This window comes from Carassius auratus, chromosome 20 (assembly GCF_003368295.1).
Source record: "Carassius auratus strain Wakin chromosome 20, ASM336829v1, whole genome shotgun sequence".
In the NCBI taxonomy this organism is placed as follows: domain Eukaryota; kingdom Metazoa; phylum Chordata; class Actinopteri; order Cypriniformes; family Cyprinidae; genus Carassius; species Carassius auratus.
This window is the reverse complement of record NC_039262.1, coordinates 20,012,985-20,040,232: the sequence shown is the minus strand read 5'-3', so window position 1 is coordinate 20,040,232 and position 27,248 is coordinate 20,012,985. Positions and strand designations below refer to the sequence as shown.

The following is a 27,248-nucleotide window of genomic DNA, read 5'->3' as shown; positions in this document are numbered from 1 at the left end:
AACTTGAATTAAATTCTTGAGCACATGCTCTGATTCATTGAGCCTTGTTGCTTGTGTAGAGCATGCAAGTTCGAATCCTGCTGATAATTAAAAAAAAAATTAATCAAAGTTGCTATTACAAATTTTGAGAATGATGTGTTTATAAAAGTATAAAGCATAAAAGGCCTGAGTTGTTGACTCCCAGCACACTAAAAGCTTATCATTGAAATCAACGTTATAGAATTACAATGGTATATCCTGGTTCAGAATCTGCAATCATGACACCTCTTCTTCCAATTAATTAATTGTTCGGACCCTAAACCAATCAAATTACCAAAATAGTCTGGAAATCTGTGGCTTTTTTCACATCACTAATCCGAACATACGTTTCTCACCCCTGTTGACCTGACTGAAGTCATAACAGGTATGAAATCTTTGCCAATGAGACCCTATTTCTCAACTAAGCTTGTACAGCATTACACTGTGTTAGTCTGTAAAACAGTGAGAATGATGGGAACATGCCGTTATGTTTGAGTGAAACCATTTCCACGAGAGCTCTGATGTAATTAGCTTTAGTCAGAATAACTTTCACCATGCTGGAGGATTTACTGTTAACAGTACACAACAGAAAAAAGGACATAATCATCTCAGCCGTGCACATCTTATCTGCTTTAGTGGAGCATGTATGTGAGAACAGTGTCATCATGAGCTCTTACCACATTGAGAGAGCGTGTTAAGAGAGTTTTTATATCACATGCTATATTTGGTACATGTAGCTCATTTCCATGTTCAGGAATCTTACGTTTGTCTCTGTGTGTTACAGGCACTCTGGTCATCATGTTTATTGCTCAGAAGAGTTCGCCTCTGGCCCAGGACTCCCTGCACAGGATGACAGCTGTTACACAGCGCAGGAACCAGGGGCTGACGACAAGGTAACGAAAAATAATGACTCCACGCTAAATGCCTCAATGACTTGCTAGCAGTTGAACTCTTCTCCTATTAGGTCGTTGAGTGTTTGTGCTTTACACCAGTGAAATCTAACTCTGAATTGTGAAATGAGAATCATATACATTTGACCTTTAGAGAAGAGAGATTCTTTGGCTGTTGTGTGGGTTTGAGTAGCCCTTGAAGTTGTGCAATAGTTCCTCATTCAAAGTGCAGCACGCTAATCTATAAAGGGACTTAAAGACAGTGGCCCCAACAAAAGACCCTCCTTCTCTTGTGTAACCTATAGATTTAAGGCTGTGTGGTTCTTCTGGTTGTCTAATATTTCGAAGTGGCTGACTGATTAATCCCTGTTTGTTAGCTTGTGCTAGCATGCTTTATGTAAAGTTACAGAAGCATACGAATTTTCAGCAAAAGTGTGAATCTGTAAACTTACCCTTTTTTGCATTTCAGCACATTTTTTCCCCTCGGGCAGTCACAAAAGTGTTTCCTCTTTGCTCCTGCCAAACTTGAATGATAGCTGTTTGCCCTTGAAAAACGTCTCTTCTACCCTCGTAGAAACGCAGCCAGTTCTGTCAGCTTATCTGTTGTTAAAAGAGTCTCTCATCAATCATGTCATTCCAAACCACTCTGAGGAGCACAAAAAGATTTTCTGCACAATGATCACATTGCTCTCAATGAAACCGCAAAAGTACATGTGACCAGAGCCGTTCAAGTTCCAAAAAGAACAAAACAAATGGCACAAAATTGTTTGTCAGAAACTGACCATGCAACCCTTTCTTGCTAATTTATTTAGATGTTTTACTCATAAGTAACATTGTTTTTTCTCTTTTAGGTTGAAGAGGAAAGGGCGACACACACTCAGTCATTGTACGACGTGGGTCTGGAGACAGAGAGAGCTGCACTGAAGGAAACATCATTGCACACACAAGACGCCCTGCACGAAGAGAAGCACAAACAGGTTCCAGTGCAATCTAACCATCATATCGGTTTTCTTTTATTACATATCTCAACTTCAGATGCAACCCACACATTTGACATCTTACATTTATTTCAGTTGACTTTGACTATACTCTTTGCATAAAAGCAATAAACCTTTGTTTCATTATGAACAACATCATGGAGTAATCAGTGGCCACCTGATTTTGGTTCCAGAAGTATTCTTTCTGTAGAAATATTTAAAATATGCATGTGTATACAAATATTAAAGTAGATTGAGAACTTGGGGAGACGGACTCATTCTCAGTTCTTCAAGTGGGCACTGACAAGCTCTGTTGGTGCAATTTTCTTGACACAATTCTCTGATTGGAGATTTTATTTATTTATTTATTTTTTTGCATAATCATGGGTATTAAAATTTTTCACCATGATCTCTGTTAAACATGATTATTTAAAGTGAAAATTCATCCAAAAATAAAAGAAACTATCATCAATTACCTTCATTCAGATTCTGAAGAAAAAATTATAAAAAAAAATATAAATATATATTTGTTTTATAAAATACAAGAGCTTTCTGACCCTGCATAGACAACAACGTAACTAAAAAATTTTAAGGACCAAAAACATGCAAGGACACTGTTAAAATAGTGTTATAATGTTAACAATGTCTTTACTATGTTTCTGGGCCTTGAAGATGTAGTTGTGGTGCTGTCTATGCAGGGACAGAAAGCTCTCGGATTTCATCAAAAATATCTTTATTTATCTTTATTATCATTTTTGTTCTAAAGATTAACGAAGGTCTTACAAGTTTGCAACAAAATGAGGGTGACTAATTAATGAAAGATTTGTAATTTTTGGGTGAACTGTCTCTTTAAAAAAATAATTTGAAATAATGCAGACTAATAGCCTTAACAAAAGCATATACTGTCCATTAACAACCTTGTAGCTCACATTGGGTCTGTCTTTAACTGTTTTCAGTTAAAAATCAACTTCCTTATGGAGAGAAAGAATAAGATTTACTGCCAGAATCAGACTCTATTGTTGTGATCTTCCAGCTTATGTCTGCAACCAAATCATAGTCGAGCTCTTGTTTCTTCTGTTGCTTCATTGTGAATCTCTTTATCTGTCTTTCTGTTATTGTAGACTGAGAATTTGGAAGAAGTGTTTGATGAGCCACAGATTCAGCTTGAGTCTGCTCCCCCTGAGCTAGAACAACAACAACAACAACAACAACAACAGCAGGAGCAGCAGCAACCAGAACCCCAGAGCACCCAACAATCAGACCAACAACAGTCGACTCAAGTACCAATACTTACAGAGCCTCAATCAGCACCGCCACTCTCCCAGCCCCAGCCAGAACCTGAAACTCCACAGGCCACTGCCACAGAGGACCAGGCTGCCCACGCCTCCGCTGCTCCAACCCCCCCACAGACTGTCCCGCACGGAGAAGACCCGTCTGCACCTCCTGCTGAACTCCAGAAGAGCCCAGAGTCAGCCTCACCTACCTCAGTCACCTCCTCCGAGAGCTCCTCCAGGTGAGTACAAGCACAGCCGTTTGGGAGAGAAGAGGGTGGGAAATTTAAAGGTTTGTCATTTCATTTTGTTTAATTTTTTCATTCAATTTGATTTTCATTTCTGTGATCCATTTCTGCATCCACACGTTTATAAACTGAATCAGTAAAGCATACAATCGTCACTTCATGGACTTCATATGGCACCTACTTTGGACGTTTTTCAACTGCATCACAGTGGATCTCACCTTCTTTAGTAATCCGCTATGACTTGTTTTCACCGGACTTGACACCGGAGCGTTTTCGAATCTTCCATTTCGACAAGGATGCAAAAAATTCAATATCACTTTACGATTTAAAATGTAGTATACCAGTACTTTGAGAACCTCTAGAATCCTGGACAAATGTTCAGTCCATACGTGATCCAGATTACTTTCTCTCTTATCCTTTCTATCCCACTCTATTAGTACTCCTCTCCCATTCCTCTCCATTTTCCTTTCTCTTGGTGTAAACCCCATTTGATTTCTTTCCTTCAGTGGACTAGACGTTCCGCGTCCTGATGCCCCTGTAAAGAACTCTAGTGCCAGTCAGTGTGAGGTGGGCCCTGTGCCCCCCTTCAGCCAGTCCCTTGACACCAAGCTCACCAGGTGAGTAAAGAGCAACAGGTAAACCGCAGGTTACATGGTAATTACGGTAACTCCAGCACTCGTGTTGCATCAGGTGACTCGGTAACCAATGGTCAAGCAAGTAACGGAGCTGCTTCAGTCACATCAGGCCACGTCTTCTCTTGCTCTGTTTTTCATTTCTCATTTCATCATTTCATTTTTGGCAGTTTGGTTTACCACTTAATTTTTTCCCCAATGCCATGATGCACAGTGTTTATCGCTTTTTCTGCTTGTCATTTGAATGACTTTGTATATGACTTTGACACTGCTGTGTTTTCTTGCTCTTAATAGTGTTGTGGAGGAACATGCGGAGAATCAAGCAGAGAACCAGTCTGACACATTGGGAGAAGAGAGTACAGAGACCAGTGTTGACCCGACGGCCTCTCTGCTCCCGAGTGAGCTGGACCTCACAGAGCTGGGGCAGACAGCCAGCATCCCTCCACCTACAAAAAGCCAGCAGGTACACACACATTATTTGTCAGACTAATCTAACATGGCTAATTAATTCTAACAGTGAGGGAGAAAGCAAATACACACAAGAGGCATTGCATTACGTAAACCCCATTAAACATGGTAAAATCACTTTAATACAAATGACTAATGGCATTATGCTTTTAAAAAATGGAGTCAAATGTTCAATAAACTGTTAACTGTAATAATAAAAAATATATATAAAATAAAATAGAATTTTCTGTTTCAGGTGTATATAGAACACTATATGTGCTGAAAAATACTATGAAGTGTTCAAATATAAATTAAAGAGTTTAAAAGGTAAATAAAACCCAGTAATATTACAGTAATTTAATATCATTTTTTATAAGTGTAGTTTATTCTTGTGATTGCATACTATTATGTATCAGTTTGAGGGCTTGCATTTTACTTTCTTATTTGGTAGCACTGGTGAAGATAGGAGCACCAACAAAAATGTATGATCACCAACTGAATATTAAGGAGCATCACAACTGCCAATTGAGCGGAAGGTCTGGGAACATCCTGATGAACATCCTGATGAAAAATTTAAATATAAGTACATTAACAAGATGTTAATTTGCTATATTACAGGCTGTATCTGTATCTGTATCTATAGTCATCTAAAATTAGACACAACCACAGCATTTTACTCATGATCCAAACAAAGATGCTGCATACATGAGCAGTTTCGGATGTAAATTGGATTTGACTGAATTTTATGCTACATATCAGCACGAAACAAAAATAGCAGTCAGGCTGAATGTAAATTCACTCGCTGACAGCAGGTGACGCCTATGGAAAAGCATTGTAGCATTTTCTTGGTTACCGCTGTAAACAAAGCAGCGCTGCACTGCTTTGCTTTCTTATTTTATATATGCAATATACAGAGACAAGAAGAGTAGAAAATATCATTTAAACTTCTCAAGACTTCAATTTCAAGCCCTGAAATATTGTATAGTTTTGTTTTTCCTAAGCGTACACCAACAAAAAGAGCATGATGACAATAACCGCTACATTTTCCTACTCCGTAGTTTTCCTTCCTTACCTTTTCCCCTGTTATTTACAGCGTGAAAGGGTTTGTATTCGATTACCAGTGAGGCTCTCCACACCCTGCTGTTAGAGATCTGCAGAGCTAACACATCCCCTCCTCTCTCGTAATGCTGCCCTGACACATACACCCTAAATGGAGAAGATGCAAATGGAAGAGAAAGCATAAGAGTGGAGGAGAGGAAGAAGAGCGAGTTAGCCTGAGAGAGTACATCAGCATGTTTGTTTTCCACAGGACAGCCTTGTAAATGTTTAATCAACCAAGTGCTCACTCAGCACTGCTATTTAGGCATTGACACACTCCCAGAGAGGAGTGGAGATGAGGGAGACAAGAAAAAGGGAAAGGGATGAAGAGATAGAGGGAAAGACTGCCCTTTTGTGTAAAATGTATAATGTCAAAGTCTATAAGTCTCCTATTTGATCAAAAATGCAGTTAAAAATGTTAATGTTTATTATATTAATGATAAAATGCATTCCTTTGATGCAGGATCATTCTAATATGTGACTCAAGAAATTGAAACCGGTGCTGTTCAATATTTTGTGGAATTCTTGATGGATTTATTTTTTGACGGATTCAAACAGTTCATAATTGTATAATAATATTATTATTATTATTATATATTATACATATAATATTTGATGTTTTATTTACAGTTATGTTGATTCTGGACCAATACCAGGTTCACGTTTGCTGTAACTACTCAGGATAATGCTGCTAAAATAGAAAACACAGAATTTACAAAATGGCATTGTACAGTTTAAAAACCAAGGAAGGTTGGGTTGTGGTTTGTTCACTGTAATAAAAAAAATGTGAAAGGTTCTTTTTTTGTTTGTTTTTTTTCAGGCGGTGGACCATGAGGGAGCAGCAGACCCTCCTGTACCCAGTAAAGAGGACATCCCCACTTTTGATGAGTGGAAGAAGAAAGTGATGGAAGTAGAGGAGAAGAAAAGTAAGAGATGGCTTTGGGTCATGTGCGCAGACTCACAGAGCTGCGTGTTCATCAGTGAATCATCACATACCAGGCTGCCTCTGTGCTGCTTCTGCATCCGTACACACTCACACACACTTCTGCTTGATTTCACAGAGCTCTCCCTTTCTTTTGATGTCTTTCTATCATGAATTTCTGTTTCCCTCCTTTGCATGTTCTTGCTTATAATGATAGTTTTTTTTTTTTTGCTTGCTCACATTTGTCGGTTCAGTGGCGAGCACAGTGACTGTTGCGTAATCCAGTATACACACAAGTAAGCTGCTGTAATGGATTGCTTCAGTACACTGCAACAAAAGCTCATGCTCATTTGCTCATCATGCTCAAGCTAAACAATTAAACTCTTGCTTTAGTGCATCAGGGTTTCACATCTCTGGGTGTGTTTGTGTGCACATTCAAATCACAATGTCAACGAATTAAAAACCACTGGCTAACAGTATGTTATCGACCCTTGTGATCATTAATTAGCGGGTGCAGTACACAATAAAACTAGAGAGCTCTTAAAGAGCAACTCTTCAACTACATAGTGTTTGGGTTCAAGTGAGGATTATGCTTCACAGTATCACACAACTGAAATTTGATCAGTTTCTTTAATATTTTGGGTCAGGATTGGTGCTTTTCATAGCCCAGGCTGCTTGTCCTAGAATGTTCTCGAAAAACAAATTTGTTAAATCAAATAGAGAAAACTAAATTATTGTCTGCAGCTGCTGCAAAGACATGATGAAGTTGCATTTTCAGGTTGTTTTTGTCATCAGCACAGTGTTAATGAATAGCTTTTTTTTTTCCCCTAAAGGTTTTCACGTAAGGTCATGACAGATAGTGAATGCTTGCATGCTATTTGCATACATGAAGATAAGTCGTTCTTTTGTTTTTATTGCTGTAATTGACAGGTCAACATACCAGCCTGCACTCTGTATGACACTCATACTCACATACTAGGCTAAAGAGTAAAACATTTTGACTGGAGAGCTGTATGTAACCTGTTATGTTGGTTTCAGGTCAGTCTCTGCACACTTCATCAAACGGCAGCCCTCATCCAGTCAAAAAGGTCCAGAAGAATTTCAAGAATAACTACGCTTCTGTCGAATGTGGGGCCAAAATCCTCTCGGCCAACAATGAGGCCAAGGTACATATGGGGCAGATAGAAAGATGGAAGGAATTTCACCAGGGGCATAAATGGGACAATCATTTGTGTGCTTGCCTGTGTGTTTTGTTTTCAGAGCACATCTGCCATCCTGATGGAGAACATGGATCTGTATATGCTGAACCCCTGCAGTACCAAAATCTGGTGAGTCACTGCAGATAAAGAGAAAAAAACAGACTGCAGCAGCTGCTTAGAGACAATGAAGAAATGCTTTTTACACTCGCTGTTCTCTTATTTGTGTAAATGATAGCTGACTTATTAAAAAAGATACAAGTACTATTAGTACGTTGAGATGTCTTGATGTGTGGTGCTAAGCTCATCTATTTTTAAACAGCATTTGAATTATTTTATAATTATTTAGCCTCTTAATAATTGTCTCTGATGTTAGCCCACTGGTTATTTATGATTTTATTGTCTCCCCAATTTGACATTTGTTATCTTGCATCAGTAACAAGCCTCCATAAGCTATCATTATGTTATTTTAGAGAAGATTGTTAAAATTTTAAACTGTTTTCATAATGTATGTGTTGATATATATGATAAATGAAAAAAAAAAAAAAAAATGGGGAAACTAGATCAAGTAAAATAAACCCTGGGTATGATTTGAGATTGATTTTGATTTGTGCTTATGTGAAAGGACCGAGAAATCAGATTTTGATGAATAATTGTGTTTTTTGAGATAATAATCTTGATTATAACTATAATTGAGCAATACTAATTACATGTAATATAAATATTATTGCACTGGAAGACCATCTAAAATGAACAAGTGTAGGCAAAACAAGTGGTTTCAAAACCTTAAAAAAGAAATAGTGACGAGACATGGCATAATAAATAAATATATATATATATATATATATATATATATATATATATATATATATATATATATATATATATATATATATATATATATATATAAAATACAATCTAATAATAATATAAATAAATTAAATTGCACGTTGATTTCTCGCTTTGCCGTTTGTTTCAGTATTAGTAGTTTTTGTTTCAGCAAATGTTACTTGATGTTAAATGAATTTCCCCTTTGGTTCTTCTGTCTTTCCTCTATCTCTATCAAATCTTCAAATACAGGTTTGTTATTGAGCTCTGTGAGCCAATCCAGGTGAAGCAGCTGGATATTGCAAACTTTGAGTTGTTCTCCTCTACACCCAAAGATTTCCTTGTGTCTATAAGTGACAGGTAACATCTCTCACATAGACGTACACTGTGTTCCCACTCCTAACCAGGCACAATGCCATATGAGTTTTTGTCTCGACCAACCACAGCACATTTCACAGACTGCAGTCAAATCTCATTTGTCCAAAATCCTGTGTCACATTAAACACTGAATATGTTGTGGTTGGTTTTGATTGTGTCATTCCAAATTTTTTTGGTGTGAACAGACAAATTGCATGTCTTTAAAATCGTACTGGTTGGGAGACTGCGTTATACAGTATTGTTCAAAATAATAGCAGTACAATGTGACTAACCAGAATAATCAAGGTTTTTTGTATATTTTTTTATTGCTACGTGGCAAACAAGTTACCAGTAGGTTCAGTAGATTCTCAGAAAACAAATGAGACCCAGCATTCATGATATGCACGCTCTTAAGGCTGTGCAATTGGGCAATTAGTTGAATTAGTTGAAAGGGGTGTGTTCAAAAAAATAGCAGTGTGGCATTCAATCACTGAGGTCATCAATTTTGTGAAGAAACAGGTGTGAATCAGGTGGCCCCTATTTAAGGATGAAGCCAACACTTGTTGAACATGCATTTGAAAGCTGAGGAAAATGGGTCGTTCAAGACATTGTTCAGAAGAACAGCGTACTTTGATTAAAAAGTTGATTAGAGAGGGGAAAACCTATAAAGAGGTGCAAAAAATGATAGGCTGTTCAGCTAAAATGATCTCCAATGCCTTAAAATGGAGAGCAAAACCAGAGAGACGTGGAAGAAAACGGAAGACAACCATCAAAATGGATAGAAGAATAACCAGAATGGCAAAGGCTCAGCCAATGATCACCTCCAGGATGATCAAAGACAGTCTGGAGTTACCTGTAAGTACTGTGACAGTTAGAAGACGTCTGTGTGAAGCTAATCTATTTTCAAGAATCCCCCGCAAAGTCCCTCTGTTAAAAAAAAGGCATGTGCAGAAGAGGTTACAATTTGCCAAAGAACACATCAACTGGCCTAAAGAGAAATGGAGGAACATTTTGTGGACTGATGAGAGTAAAATTGTTCTTTTTGGGTCCAAGGGCCACAGGCAGTTTGTGAGACGACCCCCAAACTCTGAATTCAAGCCACAGTACACAGTGAAGACAGTGAAGCATGGAGGTGCAAGCATCATGATATGGGCATGTTTCTCCTACTATGGTGTTGGGCCTATTTATCGCATACCAGGGATCATGGATCAGTTTGCATATGTTAAAATACTTGAAGAGGTCATGTTGCCCTATGCTGAAGAGGACATGCCCTTGAAATGGTTGTTTCAACAAGACAATGACCCAAAACACACTAGTAAACGGGCAAAGTCTTGGTTCCAAACCAACAAAATTAATGTTATGGAGTGGCCAGCCCAATCTCCAGACCTTAATCCAATTAAGAACTTGTGGGGTGATATCAAAAATGCTGTTTCTGAAGCAAAACCAAGAAATGTGAATGAATTGTGGAATGTTGTTAAAGAATCATGGAGTGGAATAACAGCTGAGAGGTGCCACAAGTTGGTTGACTCCATGCCACACAGATGTCAAGCAGTTTTAAAAAACTGTGGTCATACAACTAAATATTAGTTTAGTGATTCACAGGATTGCTAAATCCCAGAAAAAAAAAATGTTTGTACAAAATAGTTTTGAGTTTGTACAGTCAAAGGTAGACACTGCTATTTTTTTGAACACACCCCTTTCAACTAATTGCCCAATTGCACAGCCTTAAGAGCGTGGATATCATGAATGCTGGGTCTTGTTTGTTTTCTGACAATCTACTGAACCTACTGGTAACTTGTTTGCCACGTAGCAATAAAAAATATACTAAAAACCTTGATTATTCTGGTTAGTCACATTGTACTGCTATTATTTTGAACAATACTGTATAAACACCAACTTAAAATTTTCTTTAAAATTTGTTTCTCAAATTCAGGTATCCGACCAATAAGTGGATCAAGCTGGGCACCTTTCACGCCCGTGATGAACGAACAGTACAGAGCTTTCCTCTGGACGAGCAACTTTATGCCAAATATGTAAAGGTAAAAGGGGTGCCAGTCGCTACAGTTTAATAAAATGAATTGTTCTTTCCAAAGCTACGTGATAGTGAAATTTCCTTGAGAGTGGAGATTCTAGAAGGGCGTGTTTCGTTATCGTACAACTTAGTTGCAAAGCTGTGCACAGTACAGTGTGATGTTTTTTCATAATGTCCCACTAAGAAAAGCAAGTTTTGTGATAGTAGATAGTAGCTAGTAGATACCATGCTTTTAGTTTGCAAGAGCAGAATATATAATCTTTGTGAATTTAGAATTTCCTTAGAACATCGAAAAAAAAAAAAAAAAAAAAAATATATATATATATATATATATATATATATATATATATATATATATATATATATATATATATATATATATATATATATATAAAAGAAATATGGAAAAAGGATTGTTTGTGGGGCAGAATGCATCACAGTATTAAGTATAAATAGTATCAAAGTATTAAACACAAGAGCATGATGTCAGTGATATGTGCTCTGACATAAGTGTGTGTATCTATAAACTGTAATGTCTGAAACATGAGCAACTTAAAAGGGATCACACATGATGTTTCTGTCACCTATGATCTAAATAACATGGGATTATATTTACAAAGTGTGTTTTTAAGGTTTTTAAGGTTTTTGAATAAGAGGCTGAGAAAGGGGGACAGTCAGGACATATGAGGAAAGCCATGTCCTTCCTTCAGGCCTGAGAGTCTCATGACTGTATATATGTGTACGATGCTAAAAAAACACTCATAACCTTCTATTGATTTGCATATAAAGTTGATGTATCTATATATATATCAGTGTATTAAGAGATGAGTGCTTGGGTAGAAACACATTGAATAGAATTCACATTCACTTTAACATTTGCTAAGACATTTTTATTTTAACAAACAGCTAAATAAATTAGCATTTCCGGTGAAACAGTTAAGTACAGTGTGTGCTTTACATTTGATCAGATTTGTCCTCTTCACTCATTCTGATTTGTAAGTTGATTATATAATTACCTGTAGCATATGTCAGGAGGTGCCATTGATCTAATGGAGGATTCCCACAATACTTTGCCATTACTGAGCCGCCATAAACCTGTTCTGTCATGCTCTGCTTGACTTTTGTGATGTTTATTATGTCAGTGTTTTTGTTTACTTGTTTTCCCCTGCTGTATTTCCAACTTTGTGCTCCTGCTCACAGCCTTTGCCTCAGCTGGCTTCCTCCTGCATTTATACTTCTGCTCAAATCATGAAAACAGAGCAGACAAGAACCGTTCGAAATGCTCGACTTGCTACAGCAGTAATCAAGTCTTTTATACTGACTTTCCTCTCTGTTTTTCTTTGTTTCTGCTTTCTCCTCCTGCATCAGATGTTCATCAAATACATAAAGGTTAGCGCTCTTCTCTCTTAGATCTTGTCAGTGCTGCTTTGGGTTGCAGGCTCACATACTTTAAAACAGTGACATACATGTTTTCTCACACTCACACTGGAAACGTCACGCTTTACAAATACATCAGCACTTCATTCTTGTTAAGTTTTGTTTGACATTATTGGGACAATGTTTAAGCGGACATTATTATATTTTGTAAGAAGGTAAAATAAGCATTGGTTTTGTTGTAAGACCATGTTTGAGTGTGACCTTTTTTTTTTTTTTTTTTTTTTAGGTTGAGCTGCTCTCCCACTTTGGCTCTGAACACTTCTGTCCACTCAGCCTGATCAGGTGTGTTTGATTAATGTTACTGGAATAGAATTGGGACAATTCCAATACTGTGTGTAACATGACTGAAACCTATGTGAATTCCCAGATGCACATAAGCTTGATGTTTTTTCATTCAAAGTGCGGTGAAGGTATGTGTTGCATACTCCGTATGACCACAAAGAGCTCTGTAATGTGTATTAGAACAAAAGTGTCGTCTTCTGTTGTCAATATTCATATTGCTCACTAGCTGAAGAACACTTGGTGTGTCTGTGTAATAGCACAGATATTTAAATTATATGTTAATACTCAGTTGAGTTTTTACAGTATGTACAAGTACACTACAGTTCCAAAAGTGAGAAGACAATACATTTATTTTGAGTTTTTGAATGATTTTGAAGTCACTGTTAGCTTTTATACTCTTTGCATTGATTTGATCAAAAATACAGTAATACTGTGAAATATGTTTTGGAATTTTAAATTCTTATTTAAATCTATTATTGATATGGTAAAGCTGGTCTTTATCAACAGTCATTACTCCAGTCTTCAGTGTCACATGATCCTTCAGAAATCATTCTAATCTGCAGATTTGCTGCTTAAGAAACATTGATAATGGTTTGCTGCTTAATAGTTCTGTGTAAACCATGATACATTTATATTTTTTGATGCATTTAAAGTTTAAAGAACCGTATTTATTTTTACAGTTGAAATATGTTATATTTTTACTAACAGTTTTCATCATTGTGCCTTTGCTAAATAAAAGTATTTTCTCTCTTTCAACAAAAAGTTGGAATGACCACAAACATTTGAATGGTAGTATGTTATGTACAATAGGTGTTTGCATACTTGCATGAAGTATGTTTCTGGTCTAATGCATGCCATTAAAGGAATGTTTTTGGTATGCATCATGAAATGAAGTATTTTTTCCTTCATAAAAAAAAAAAAAAATAATATATATATATATATATATATATACACAAAAAATGGTTATACAGAAAGATGCAAAAAAATAATGTCATGAGCTTTCAGAAACCAATGCATACTGCACAGCAGCATAATGCAGTAATGATAAAAACAGGTCACTTCTGATTTAACAATTGTGTACTTGCATTGCCCTTTTCACTGACTGTGAGAAAGGACACATGATTTTATAAAAGTTTCAAAAGGCAAGTTCTTGAATTGAGTTGATCTCTATCCTGCCTCAGGCTCATCTCAGGTCCGTTTGCATTGGCAGGAGATTTAATCTTGGTTGGAGGCCCATAAAGAGGCTGTTCTGGCTACACTCTATGAGAGACATATTGTCCCACTGTAAGGAAATTACTGTACTGTACTATACTGTGAGAGGCAAGCAAAACACTACAGCCAGATACAGAGATGAAAAATAAAAATAAAAGTCCTTTCCACACTTGTCCAAACATTTTGTTAGCTTTTTAGTTCTGATCTTAACAGATCCAAATTGAGAACCACAAGTAGTTACTTTCTGGTCATTGTGCAATTTTACAAGCCACATGAAACAAATTGTATTATAAGGCATCATGTGGCAACCCTTGTGAATGCGTACTAATCTGCCGAGTGACATTTATTCCGAAATCCTACTTCCCTCTGATCTCTAAAACTGCTCATTTTACTGGATGTCTGTTTCCTCCTCTGTACGTGGCCCCTTGAGGATTGAACGGGGGCTATAAAACATGTTTTAAAAGACCCCCACTAACCTGGGCAAAGGGCAGAGTGATTATATTTGTTTGGTAGAAGTCCGAGATAAGTTATGCTGTTGATCAAAGTGGGCTTTGTTAATATTTCTTATTCTTAAGCCTTAAAGTCTCTTATCTTTCCAAGGGCTGTTTGTTCTTCACGTTAATACAGGAACATGGTGTTATTTTTAGCAACAGGCTCTCCCATGCTGTTTTTAATCCTTATCCTCTTTCTAACTCTTTTACTTGCAAGTATCTAATGTTTTGTGTTGCTCATGTGTATCTTTGTGTGTACCAGGGTGTTTGGCACCAGTATGGTGGAGGAGTATGATGAGATCGCTGACTCTCAGTACACATCAGAGAGAGCCGAGTACCTGGATGAAGACTATGGTGAGATCATCTCTCTAAATGATTGCTCACAGAGAGCTTAAATAGTACAGTATTAATAGATAGATAGATATACTGTATGGCAGAATTAAATCATTTAATTTAGACACAAGCCTGTATTTGTTGTGTATGTCCATTTGGCTAATGCTGTCTTTTTAACAGATTACCCACCCGGCTACCTGCCATCAGAGGACAAGACGTCGAAGAATCTGCTGGGCTCTGCTACAAGTATGTGCTGTTCCTCCATATTCTGCTTTTGCTTTTGATTTCATGCATATATATGTGTGTGTGTGTGTGTGTGTGTGTGTGTACCTTAAAATGATATTGTTATGCATAAAGGTAATTGTTTAATGCAGTTAAACATCACCAAAGCTCAATAAGTGGAATATAATACTTTTTTTTTTAATGCAGATTTGCAACACATTAACTATGGAGAATTTATGCGGTTAATAATAAACAGTCCTTGAACAAATGCACTTCTGTTGGCAGTAATGCCAATTAATGTCAGAAAACATACAGAATTTAATGATGATCAGACGAAATTGGTAGAACGAACCAAATTACATTTTCCAAAGATTAAAGTGTTCTACTAGTTTTACCTCGCAACATGTATATAGACAGATTGGCTTTAATAATTCAAATGTTCATCATTTTTGGCCAATGATCATTATATTTTAAGAGCATTGTGTTTGGCTTGGTGAATTGTAGAAAACAAATCAGCCTGTGTGTTGGCACTGTGTGACATTTACCCCTGTTCCATGCATATAAATGTTACATTTTTAGTGTTTTCCTCTGGATTCTTTTAGACGCCATCCTGAACATGGTAAACAACATCGCAGCAAATGTGCTAGGAGGGAAACCAGAACTAGAGGACGGAGCTGAAATGGAAGGTACGGACCTGATCTCTGCCTCGAGCTTGGATATTAAAACCACCCAGTCCTGAGTCTGTACTCTGAGTCTCTGCTTGGCAGCTGTTTGTGACTAGTGAGGGCTTTCACCATGCCAACAGTGCTGGAACTGTGAGGCCTGGCAGTGAAAGCACGTCTTTGATGGGTTCTGTAGCTGCGCTTGCCAGCATCGAACTCTCCCAGGGTGTGTGTGTGTGTGTGTGTGTGTCTCCCAGAAAGGGCTGCTACAAAATGCTGTTCAAACAGGCATTTGGCTTTCCTAAAAGCAGCAGTGAATTTTAAAAACACCCTGCTTCTCTGTATCATGACCATAGACAGTATAAACTAGGAGGCTAAAAGAAAGAAGTTTAACAAGATATTTTTGCTGTGGCCCTTGAGAGATTGCTTTCGAGTGGATGGCTGAAAGTTTAAATTAAGTTTGGAAAAGGAAAGCACGCTATGGGCCATTTTGTTTCTTGATAAAAATGGTGATTGATCGCTAATATATTACCAAAATACACACTACAGTTTATTGATATAAAATAACACAAAATTGAATCACCTGATCAAATTTTTACCAACAAAATGAATGAACGATTCCCACTGAGTGAACATACTGGCAGTGTTAGTATTTTCAGACTAACATCCTCCTGTACATTTTGACAATTTAGAAGTCATTTTTTTTAGCCAGTGAAAATGATATTTTAATAGCTTTTAGAAGGTTGTTCAATTGAAAAATGCACAGTTGGTCTTTATAATCTGACACCTGCCTTTTAGAAAACTAGATGGGTGACAATGAAGTCCCATATTTAACATTCTTGAAAAGTGTCCTCCTAATCTTTTGGATGTTTTCTACTGCACTCATGGCTTATAGTTTTACAAACTCACATAATAGAGAGTAACTCTAGATAATGTAATCTTCACTGTCACAGAGACTGACTCAGTATGTGACAAGAATTCAGAAAATGCCATTGTGGCACAATGACTGACATTCCAAAGCTTTTTTTATGTCCTTGTTGTTCTGGATAAATTGAAACCATTTCTAGCATTATATAATTAAGGCTCTCGAGATCATCACCTGTTGCTACTTAAGGGCACTTTTGTGTTTTTTGTGTTTAATCTTGGATGCTTTTCTCTGAACAATAGCCCTCTTTGTGTTGTGGAAAGGCAGTATGGAAACCAATGTTCATTCATATTCTCTTTTTCCTTTTCTCACTGTCAAATTTGCTTTTTTTCTCATCTTACTCAGGAAATGTTTCCTCTGGGACAGAAAACGTCACCCAGACATTAGCAGAAACCACACTCACTCCAGAACCTACTGAACAGCCCTCTACGTGAGTCTCATTCGTACACACACACCCAAAATGCCTTCTCAATACTGATCCCCAAGCTAGTAAGCGTATTCCAGCACAGACTGGTTTGAACTGTTTGCTCACATATCAAATCAACCACCGAATCCTTTCTCTAATACAGTAGGAGCTTCTAAAACTTTAATTAACTTTAATTAACTCTGAGCAAAACCAGGCTCAGAGTCAGACTCAATCTGCTGAATTATGCAGTGTGCATTTAAACATGCTAAGAATAATCCTGTTGGTAGCTAAAATCTTGTTCAAATTAGCCAAAAATATTTAGTTCAGTGAGTAGTATTTAGTTCTCTCATTTAATGAACCTCACACCCTTTCAGCAAATTCACCTTTTTTTTTTCTTTTTTTTACAAACACATTCTTGATTGAACTTTTTTTTATTAATATTAATTGCAAAATCTTGCCCTACTTGGCATTGTTTAAGAGAGAAATAGCTTTGATTTGTGAACAGATGGTTCTTTTCACTAAAATCAGTTGGTCTGCTTTATAAAATTACTTTTAACAATTCAGTATTTTATTATTATTCTGTTATCACTGAATGTTTTCATGCATATATTCTTCTAAAAGATTTATCATTTTTTTTAGGTTTATTTAGGTTTATTTTTAGTTATGTTTCAGTAATTTTATTTGGTTTATCACTGTCATTCATTTTTAATGTCTTTTGAAATATTTCTGTATAGCTGTAATTTATTTTACGTTAGTTTTAGTTTTTGCAATTTTAGTGCTCCAAATTGAATTTTTAGTTGTCAAGCCAGCTTTTGTAATACAGTGATGGCCAAAATTATCAGAAGACTAGTATTTTCACCAGCTGGAAAATGGTTTTAAGTCAGTTATTTCTAATGTTTACTGTAGTGTGTCAGTAGGAAATATCAGTTCACATTCCCAAACATTAATTTTGCCATTAATTGTAATAATCCGGTGAGATTTTTGTTTGCACAAGGAGTCTGAGAGCAGCCAGTGCTTTACACAGAGATCTGATCTTACCATTATCCAGTCTGTCTGGAATAACATGAAGAAACAGAACAAAACGGAGACTAAATCCAGAAGAACTGTGACAACGTCTCCAAGACACTTCAAGAAACCTACCCGCAAAGCTACCTGAAAAACAAATGTACAAGTGCACCTAGGACAAAAGCTGCTTTAAATGCAAAGGATGGTCACACCAAATATTGATTTTATTTAGTTAACTGATATAAACAATCTTTTATCAAAACTCTCTTGAAGCTTCTTGGAGACGTTTCCACAGTTCATAAAATTACAGAATTTTTCATCTTTGGATGAAATGTATCTTTAAAAAATTAACATACAAGGAATTGAGCTGTGACTGGCATTTCAGTTCTGCAGTAACCTGAGGAGCTCACATCCTGAGTGGTCCTGCTCATAACTAACAAACGTTGTGCAACCTTGGTTTAAAATGAAATGAGAGATTTGAGTACTAACGTTGTTGGTCTTCATATCTCCAGGCTGGATGTCCTTGAGCTGGATCCCACTCTAGTGAAGGAGGACTTAGATGTTCCTGTTCCTGAGGCTCCTTCAGAACCTCCACCTGAGGAGAGCCGTATCGTCATCCTCATCGAGGAGGAAGAAGAGGCCACCCAGCCAACGGTGACCCTGCTGGAGGAGGAGCAAGAGGAGGAGAAAAGTACAGAGGAGTTGTGGGAGCAGGAGAGCGCCACATACTGCGGCCACCTCTCCACTTTGTCCTGTTTGGGCTCTTTGCACGAACACTTCTACGGCTACTGTTCAGCAGCATTAGCACTAGAGCGCCAGCGTAGAGACCGGCGCCACATGGCACAGCACACACACACTGACACAGACACTCAAACCACCCCTCAGCAGTCCCTCCCTGACACCACCCCAACCCAAGAGCCCCCTGTTCCCTCTGAGAAACTTCCAGAAACAGAGCAACCCTCTCAGGCACAAGCCGAGAGGATTTCCCCTACTGAAACGGTGGCTTCTCTCCCTCAGTCCTCCAGTGAGGAAACTGCAGTCCCAGAGCAGGAACCCCCACCTGAGACAATTCTTTTAGAGCCCAGTCGTACCTCCACCCTTCCCCCACACAGCTTCTCCCACACCCCCACCCAAAACATCCCAGAGTCCCTGCCCACGGGAGAGCCAGTGGACCAGCATCCGCAGTACCTGGTGGACATCCCAGAAACCAGTACGCCTGTCAGCAGCACCAACAGCCTCCTCTCTCCCAGTGCTGCCTCCTCTCCGCTCTCCTCCACCACCACCACTGAACCCCACAGCCCAGAGACAGACCCTCCCAAACTGGAGCTCCCCATCGCCACCAAAGAGCAGACGGTTCAGCCGTTGCCCACCCACACTCGCCCCGCTGATATCCCACCTCCTACTGAACTTCCGGTCCCGCTTCCAGAGGCCTCAGATATCGGCAGGACTGCAGGGGTTGAAGATCCTCACCACAGTGCTGTGGCCACCCAACCAGAGCTTTCTGAAGCCCCTCTGTCTCAACAAGAGGAGACTGTTGACGACATTCTGCTCCCACACCGCACCGCCGGAGAGTTTTACGCAGAGCAGCAACATTCGGCGGAAATGGGCCAAGGGAATGGAAACGGGAATCAGGTGCACGGATCCAACCAGAAGGAATCAGTGTTCATGAGATTGAATAACAGGATTAAAGCGCTAGAAATGAACATGTCCCTCAGCAGCAGATACCTGGAGGAGCTCAGCCAGAGGTAAAAACACACAGATACACAAACCGAAAATGATCATAGTGGGGCATGTTGTTTGACTGACCCCTTCTGCTGTCTCTCAGGTATCGTAAACAGATGGAGGAGATGCAGCGGGCTTTCAACAAGACCATCATCAAACTGCAGAACACCTCCAGAATCGCAGAAGAGCAGGTCATTATCAGTCACACAGAACATTAGGAATTTGAGCTGGGCTTTTTTAATAAACTTTGATACTGCAACATGCTTGGACCCCAAAATGTGTTTGGACACGACATTTGAAAAGTGTGACTACAGTGGCACTTTATTAAATAAATGATCATATTTCAATAGGAAAATACACTACCATTCAATATGTTGGGGTCAGTTAGGGTTATCTTATATCTTATGCTCACCAAGGCTCAAAAATACAGTCACACACACACACACACACACACACACACACATATACTTTCTTCTGTATTTAACTGCATTTTTGACTAAACTGAATTCCTGTAATATTAAAGCTGATTTTTCAGCATTCATTGTGCCTGTCTTCACTGTCACATGATCTTTGAGAAATCATTCAAATTAAGCTAATTTGCTAAAGGAACATTTATTATTACAATTATTAGTGGTATAATTTACACATCCCAAATCATACACATCCCAAACATTTGAACAGCAGTGTCAACACTGAAGTGAAAACAAGTCACACTTTTTTTCAAACAATAGTTTGGCTGGTCCTGCGACTTATAGTCAGGTGCAACTTATTTATCAAAGTTAATTTGACATGAACCAAGAGAAATGAGCTAAGACAAATGAACCAAGAGACAACATTACCGTCTCCAGCCGCGAGAGGGCGCTCTAATGCTGCTGAGTGCTCCTGTAGTCTACACTGAAGACATAGAGTGCCCTCTCGTGGATGTAGATGGTAATGTTTTCTCTTGGTTCTAAATAAATGTGACTTATAGTCCAGTGCGACTTATGTTTTTTTCCTCATCATGACGTATTTTTGGACTGATGCGACTTATACTCGGGTGCGACTTATAGTCCGAAAAATACGGTACTTGTTTTTTTTTCTTCTCATTTTCTGTTCTTTTCCTATTCTTTTAACTTCAAAATAAAATGTTCTTGGACAAATGTTCAAGTTCTGGCCAAGAAAACGGACAACTTTGGGTGCAACTGTAGCATGTATGATAACGGTTTCCAACTGTGTGTGTATTTAGGACCATAAACAGACCGAGTCTATACAGATGTTACAGAGCCAGCTGGAGAATGCCACCAGGATCCTGCTGAACCTGTCTGACACTGTTGCTCAGCTACAGCGAGAGGTTGGCATTTCTCACCTCATTCCTAACCCATCTAATGTTTGGCCCACCCAATAATCTATATTCATAAGGTTCACTGTGTGTTGTAGGTGTCTGACAGTCAGAGTTACCTGGTGCTGTCTCTGATCCTGTGTCTGATGCTGGGTCTGCTGCTCTGTATGCAGTGCTGCAGGAGCTTGCCCAGTCACAACACCAGCTCAAGCATTCCCATGAGCAACCACTACCCCAGCCCTAAGAGGTATAACACAGACACCAAATGTGCAGAATTCATAACGCAATACATGAACACAATGGCTTCTCAGGATTGCAGCAAGGAGTTCTCTAGAGGCCCTGCAGTCAGTCAGTCAAACAGCTTGAAAGAGTTGACTCAAACTAAAAAAAGCATGGGCTTAAGACTGATTGATGAGTGTTTTGATGAGCGGAGCTATCTTGCTGAGCAAGCACAGGAGTTGGAAGTTAACCTTTTGTGACAATAATGTAACTGCATACACTACCTTTTAAAAATTGTTCATTTATGTTACACAATTTGGTATTTTGAGATTTTTCATCAATCAGGCATCAGGACGTTCACATCTTTATTAGGAAACTTGAGTAGAATATATTTAGGATTAATATCTCTCTCATTCTCAGGTGTTTTTCCTCATATGATGATATGAGTCTGAAACGGAGAGTTTCTTGTCCTCTCGTTCGTTCAAAGTCATTTCAACTGCCCACGTCAGAGGGTAAGAGTGACCTTTGACACCGAAGAGAGTTATGATGCCAGAGCGCTCTCTCTCTCTCTCTCTCTCTCTCTCTCTCTCTCTCTCTCTCTCTCTCGCGCTCTCTTTCTCTCTCTCTCTCTTTTTCTCTAACTCCTCCCCTTCTCTGATGTAATTCACATTGTTTTACTCTGCTCTGGTTCTTCACATCCTGTGTCTTTTTTCAGCCAGACTCAAATCCACCATATTCCTTTCTCACAGCATGAAAACCCAAGATACTGCCCACTAACGTCACACCTTCTTACGTTGTGTGCTTTCATTTTGGCTGCTGCTCTCAGAAGAATTAGTCATTTAGTGTTAAATAGCACACGGATCACATTACAGCTTGATCTAGTTTTGGGTCCAGCTGTCACTAGTTCCTAAGTGTCTGGCGATAATTCAGTATCAGCGTGACCTTTACTGGAGCACAGTGTGATTTTGTAATTGAATGTCAACAGTGTCTTAAATGATCAGATATGGGATGTATTAACCAAAAAACGATTTCTTTTACAAGCCAAAAACTAAATTAAAACTCGTTAATTGAGTGTAATTTTCTTTTCTTTTTTTTAAATCAGTGTATTGATTCTCAAAGTAAAGGAATGACTTGTTATATTGACAATCATATTTAGATATATTTAAAAGTATAATAAAATTGATATGTAATACAGTAAGTACTATAATATTTATAATATTTTCAGTCATTTTATTTGTAAGTGATGCGTGCAGTAATTATATGAAAATCTGAAATCAAATGACAACTCTAATATGTAAGAACAATTCAGAAAAACGAATATGAAAAACTGAGCTGTCTTCACTACTTTAAATGCCATATCCTCCCTGTGCTTGTTCCATTTTTTCCAATCACATTTTGCTGCAGCATTGTGTGTGTGTGTGTGTGTGTGTGGAGTGTGTTCATAAGGCATAAGGTTGGATATTTTTAGCACATGATGCTTTTGGCTGGCACATGTTGGACATTTGCAAGTAGTAGCAGTGGAAAAAGTGGTACATTTAATGAATTACTAAGTATTGCATATACAGATATGCAAAACAAACTTGACTTTCAAATGCATGCAAATGACAGCATTATGCTAACAACTGATGCTGCAGCCATGGTTACCACATGCAGACTTTGTTGACAATGAAACGAGAGTGAAATAGGACTCCACAAGGCAGATTACAATTGAATAAGTTGCATCCATGAAGAACAGCAGAAAACCTTTACTTTAACGTGTGTGTGTGTAACCTGTGCTACTACTTGCAAGTGCTTTCATGCTTGTGTTATCGTTTGCCATACCATTCCGTTAACCTGCCCCCTCTCTCCCCTCTTTAGTAGGTCCTGATGACTTGTACATTGTAGAACCTCTAAGGTTTTCTCCAGAGAAAAAGGTATGGAGTTTGTTTGGGCCGCTGTGTGTTCATGACAGTAGTGGGACTGAGGCGGGCTTTCAAAACCACTCACTGCTGGTTTAGCAGCTCTTAGTTTTTTCCAGTTTTCAGTTAGATTATCAATCTGCAAGAACTGTATTAATTACATAAAAACTTAAACAGAAATGCTTCAGTAAACATGAAGAGCAGTGAGTGTTTTGGAACGCAGCTCTTTCCAGTTAGTCTGTCTGACCGGACGTGAAGTTAACCGTTTCTCTGCTGACTGAGGATTCAGATTCCATTGAACATAAATCTATACTCAACAAAACTCCCAAACATTTTTAATATCACATTGATATTATGTTATCATAATTTATCCTACAATTTTAGCTCTTTTTTTTCATCCAGTCACTAATTGCATTGATTCAATTTCCATCTACCTTAAATACAAAACAGTCACTGTTCGTTTCTAGTTTAATCTGTTAATGATGAAAAGGTAGTCAGTCTGTAACAGTCACATTTAATAAGTCATTTAACTCATTCAAAGCCACACATGACACTGATTTGGGTCATTTTGACCAGTTTATTTAGAAGAACCACTTCATAAGATTCTTTCAAGGTTTAGCTTGTTTCCCAAAGAATAACTTTGTTTTCAAAACTTTATGCTGGGATCTAATAGTAAAGGCCTGTTCAGACCAATACTGATAAATTTGGTATGATTTTTACATGTAGTTTGTCTGTTCATACCAATGCAAAAAAAAAAGCGGAAGACTGCTGAATAAAAATGCTAATTCACTCTCTGTCATTAACTGATGCTCATAAAAAAGCAGAAATACCCCGGTACACAACTTTGCTACAGTCAAACAGTATTTACATGTTTTTAAACAGCCATTCAGATTCTCTTCAGTGTTAATCCAGCAACACCAAATACGAGAGGACAGAGACAGAAGCTGGTTTGAGATTCTTCCTCTGCCATTCAACTGTCAGTGTTATTTTAATATCGTCTCTATATTATTATAGTTTTTGAGTTTTTATATTTTTCTGTTTTCACCTTAATTTTTAATTTAAAAAGTAATTATTGTTTTTTTTTTAAGTTGACAATGTCCTGTGATGGAGGATTGATTAGAACACATTGTAACTGAACAGATGCATTACCAGATGTTCATTCAAATGCTCCAAACATTTATGTTGGTGTGAACAGGCCTCAACTTTCTCTGCCCTCACGTGGATCTTCACATGATCATAGTGATTGTATTGTTGTGTCATCACTCGTTTTCTGTTTCTCTATTCTTAGTGTCTGATTAAGTGTTTGCCGCTATATATACATATATATATGTTTATACTCACTCAGCACAAAGACGGTTACTGTGGCTTTAGGTGTTTAAATAACTCTCAGAATGCATCATTTAGACATGAAGTCATTCCTCCCTGTGTCTTTCAGAAGAAACGCTGCAAGACAAAAGGAGTGGAGACGCTCCAGGCCTCCATCCCCTCAGTGACGGGTGTTAATGGTGAGCTCAGATGCAACGGTGAAACATCATCATCTTCTCTTCTATTCCTGCCGTCAACGTGCAACGGCTACGCATCCACCTGCTCATCCAGGGACTGTGTGTCAGAGGGCAGCTCCGAGAGCTCTGCTTCAACACTGTCTGAGGAGTCCTTCAGCAGCGCCCCCTCCATGAACGGACACGACCCCACCCTGTGCAACAGCGAGCCACCGCCGCCGCCGACCCTCTCTCCGGCCAAGAGCAAGATAGAGAAGAGGTCTCTGAAACGCCGCAAGTCCAAGAACGCTGAGCAGCAGGAGGCCCGGCGCGTGGGGGAGATCCTGTCACTTCCTGTGACCGTCATGCCCACGCTGGAGGAGCTCATGAAGGGAAAGGCGGAGCTGGGCGTGGCCACATTCGGAAGGACAGCTGTAACGGGACGAGTTTGAGTTTTCACGCCACCTTTTTTTCTTTTTCTCATTCCAACATTGCGAAGTTTCATTATGAGCGCTGATCCTGACGCCGTCTTCACTACATCCTGGTTCTCTGAACTTTGGTTATGTGCCTTTTTTTTTTTTTTCATTCAGGATCATTTTCATTATTCCCTTTAATTTTTTTTATACTTCTGGGCAAGTTCTAACTGACAAACATGAACAAGTATTGACTTGGTTTGATGTTGCAGAGGTGACCAGGAGTTTAGGCTGATTTACAGGTGGCAGACTTACAACATTCAGCGTGTTTCTTTACACTAACATGACCCTCAGGTCTCCAGTTGCTCTTTCACAGTCTCTTTAAGGCTAACTCACTCTTTTTTCCCTTCCTGGTTGGATATGGTATTCTTGTACATGTGAGAGTTTGTGTGACATCATGCCAGTCGTTGTCTGTGGTTGGTTTGTGGGACCAGTGATGTCACACAGCAAAGGGCTTCAATCCAGTGAACAGAGCGGAATGAAAAACAGATCCAGTCCATGTTATTTCTGTCATTTTGTCTTTTAGAGCCAAATTAAGGTGTGTTTTTTTTTTTTTTTTTTTTTTTTTTCTTCTCTACCATTCGAATCACAATCTAATTTGACCAATGAGTCCAGGCTGGGCCTGAACATTCTCTCTCACACACACACACACCCACACACACTCATATATCAACATGTTCATATTGTGCATCTCAAGCATGTTTACAGCTCATTTTCTTCATTCTTCAGTGGATCCTTGATAAAAAAAGAAAAATAAAAAATAAAAGACATTTTTACATGCTTTATATATAAACACACGGGGAGTTTGTAGGGGACATTCTGTTATTTTAGTGGTAATTATTTATGTATTTATTTATTTAAATGTGATCCGGGCTCTATGAGATCAAGGTCATGTGATATATGAGATACAGTGCCCCCCCCCCCATATAAGAGATTTAATACAGATACACACAAATGGTACGGAACACATCTTCCTGTTCTCTAAAGTTGAATTCAAGAAAGCTGGATTCTGCTTTTGACTTGTTAAACTTTATTTTGCATTCGTATCAATTGTTATTGCTCATAACGTGATCATAGAGATGTTGTACATCTGATTGGCTCAGCTTCTGGCTGGGATTTACTCTGGATCTGTTCGGACTAACTTTGGGTAACTGGATTCGATGTAAATCATGAAAACGTCTGGTCTGTCCTGTCCGTCACGTTCATGTGAAGTTTGTGTGTGTTTGTGTGTATCCCGCATCTTCTCTTCACACACTTCATGTCCATCTTAACACACTTTCTGTGTGTGTGTGTGTTCGCTTCTTTCTTAGTTGTTTTTAATGCATCCAAGAGACCATTTGACATCCCAGTGGAGTTTCTCTGTGTCAGATCTGTGTGTTGTGTAAGACTGTAAGTGTTTTCTTTCACGCAGATGATCCCTTCATTAACCTTTAATCAGACTCTGGGGTTTAGAGAATGTGAATTCACATCACGATTTCAATAAAAGGGAAAGATTGGGATTGGCGTGCGATGGACCATCTCTGTGATTTCCATGCTACATGTTTCACTTTAAAATGTTTCACTACCTTTCTCCTTTTTGAATGGGAACTGATATATGCTTGTGGAGTTTGTCGATGTATGTTGATGATTCTTTCCAGTACACCAGTGAGTAGAGACCGCTGAGTGTGTGTCTCCTGTGCACTTTGGAGAGCTCCACATGCCTTTGTTTTCTACACCACACCTTGTACAAGTGCTTTTTGGCCCCAGGCGTTCCCTGGTACAGCGCCCTCTCGGGACGTATGCCTGATTTATTTAAACGTCCGCTACGTGAAATCTCATCATCTGTGAGGACGAACTGCACAGTATTTGATTATATTTTGTTTTTCCAATTGTAACTACAGCAGTGTAGTGCCATTAGAAACTGTGAATTTATAAATAAAACACTTTGTTGTCTTTATTCAGTGTTTTATTACTTTCACACTATAATACAAGCATTACAGCCCATGAAAGCAGCTGAAAGCATGCATTAAGAGCTGGGGATGAAAACTCTTTGAATTTGAAAATCGGGGTCAATTTTACTTATTTTGTCTTCTGGGAAACATGTAACTATTTTCTGTAGCTTCTGAAAGGCAGTAATAAATGTGACACTGGAGCACAAAACCAGTTTTATGTCACTGGGGGTATATTTGTAGCAATAGCCACAAAAAAAAAAAACATTGTATGGGTCAAAATTATTGATTTTTCTTTTATGCCCAAAATACTTAGGATAT

General features: G+C 38.4%; 1 protein-coding gene across 4 annotated transcripts in view; it reads left to right on the top strand.

Annotated features, from left to right (window-relative positions):
- LOC113121135 (SUN domain-containing ossification factor-like) overlaps positions 1 to 26,935 on the top strand; it is a 48,089-nt gene extending 21,154 nt beyond the window's left edge. Inside the window, exons 2-24 of one of the 4 annotated variants that reach the window (XM_026291383.1) lie at positions 803 to 911; positions 1,760 to 1,885; positions 3,007 to 3,398; positions 3,911 to 4,021; positions 4,331 to 4,499; positions 6,402 to 6,507; positions 7,542 to 7,669; positions 7,764 to 7,831; positions 8,780 to 8,887; positions 10,818 to 10,923; positions 12,285 to 12,305; positions 12,580 to 12,635; positions 14,601 to 14,692; positions 14,852 to 14,917; positions 15,496 to 15,579; positions 16,826 to 16,910; positions 18,404 to 19,636; positions 19,717 to 19,804; positions 20,839 to 20,943; positions 21,030 to 21,178; positions 21,571 to 21,662; positions 23,011 to 23,063; positions 24,484 to 26,935. In XM_026291383.1, coding sequence (XP_026147168.1) covers positions 803 to 911; positions 1,760 to 1,885; positions 3,007 to 3,398; positions 3,911 to 4,021; positions 4,331 to 4,499; positions 6,402 to 6,507; positions 7,542 to 7,669; positions 7,764 to 7,831; positions 8,780 to 8,887; positions 10,818 to 10,923; positions 12,285 to 12,305; positions 12,580 to 12,635; positions 14,601 to 14,692; positions 14,852 to 14,917; positions 15,496 to 15,579; positions 16,826 to 16,910; positions 18,404 to 19,636; positions 19,717 to 19,804; positions 20,839 to 20,943; positions 21,030 to 21,178; positions 21,571 to 21,662; positions 23,011 to 23,063; positions 24,484 to 24,978 — 4,042 coding nt within the window. In that variant the 3' untranslated portion in view covers positions 24,979 to 26,935. Of the gene's footprint in view, positions 1 to 802; positions 912 to 1,759; positions 1,886 to 3,006; positions 3,399 to 3,910; positions 4,022 to 4,330; positions 4,500 to 6,401; positions 6,508 to 7,541; positions 7,670 to 7,763; positions 7,832 to 8,779; positions 8,888 to 10,817; positions 10,924 to 12,284; positions 12,306 to 12,579; positions 12,636 to 14,600; positions 14,693 to 14,851; positions 14,918 to 15,495; positions 15,580 to 16,825; positions 16,911 to 18,403; positions 19,637 to 19,716; positions 19,805 to 20,838; positions 20,944 to 21,029; positions 21,179 to 21,570; positions 21,663 to 23,007; positions 23,064 to 24,483 lie in introns of all 4 variants that reach the window. The other 3 variants (XM_026291382.1, XM_026291385.1, XM_026291384.1) reach the window with 3 other exon arrangements.
- Positions 26,936 to 27,248: the final 313 nt, after the last annotated feature.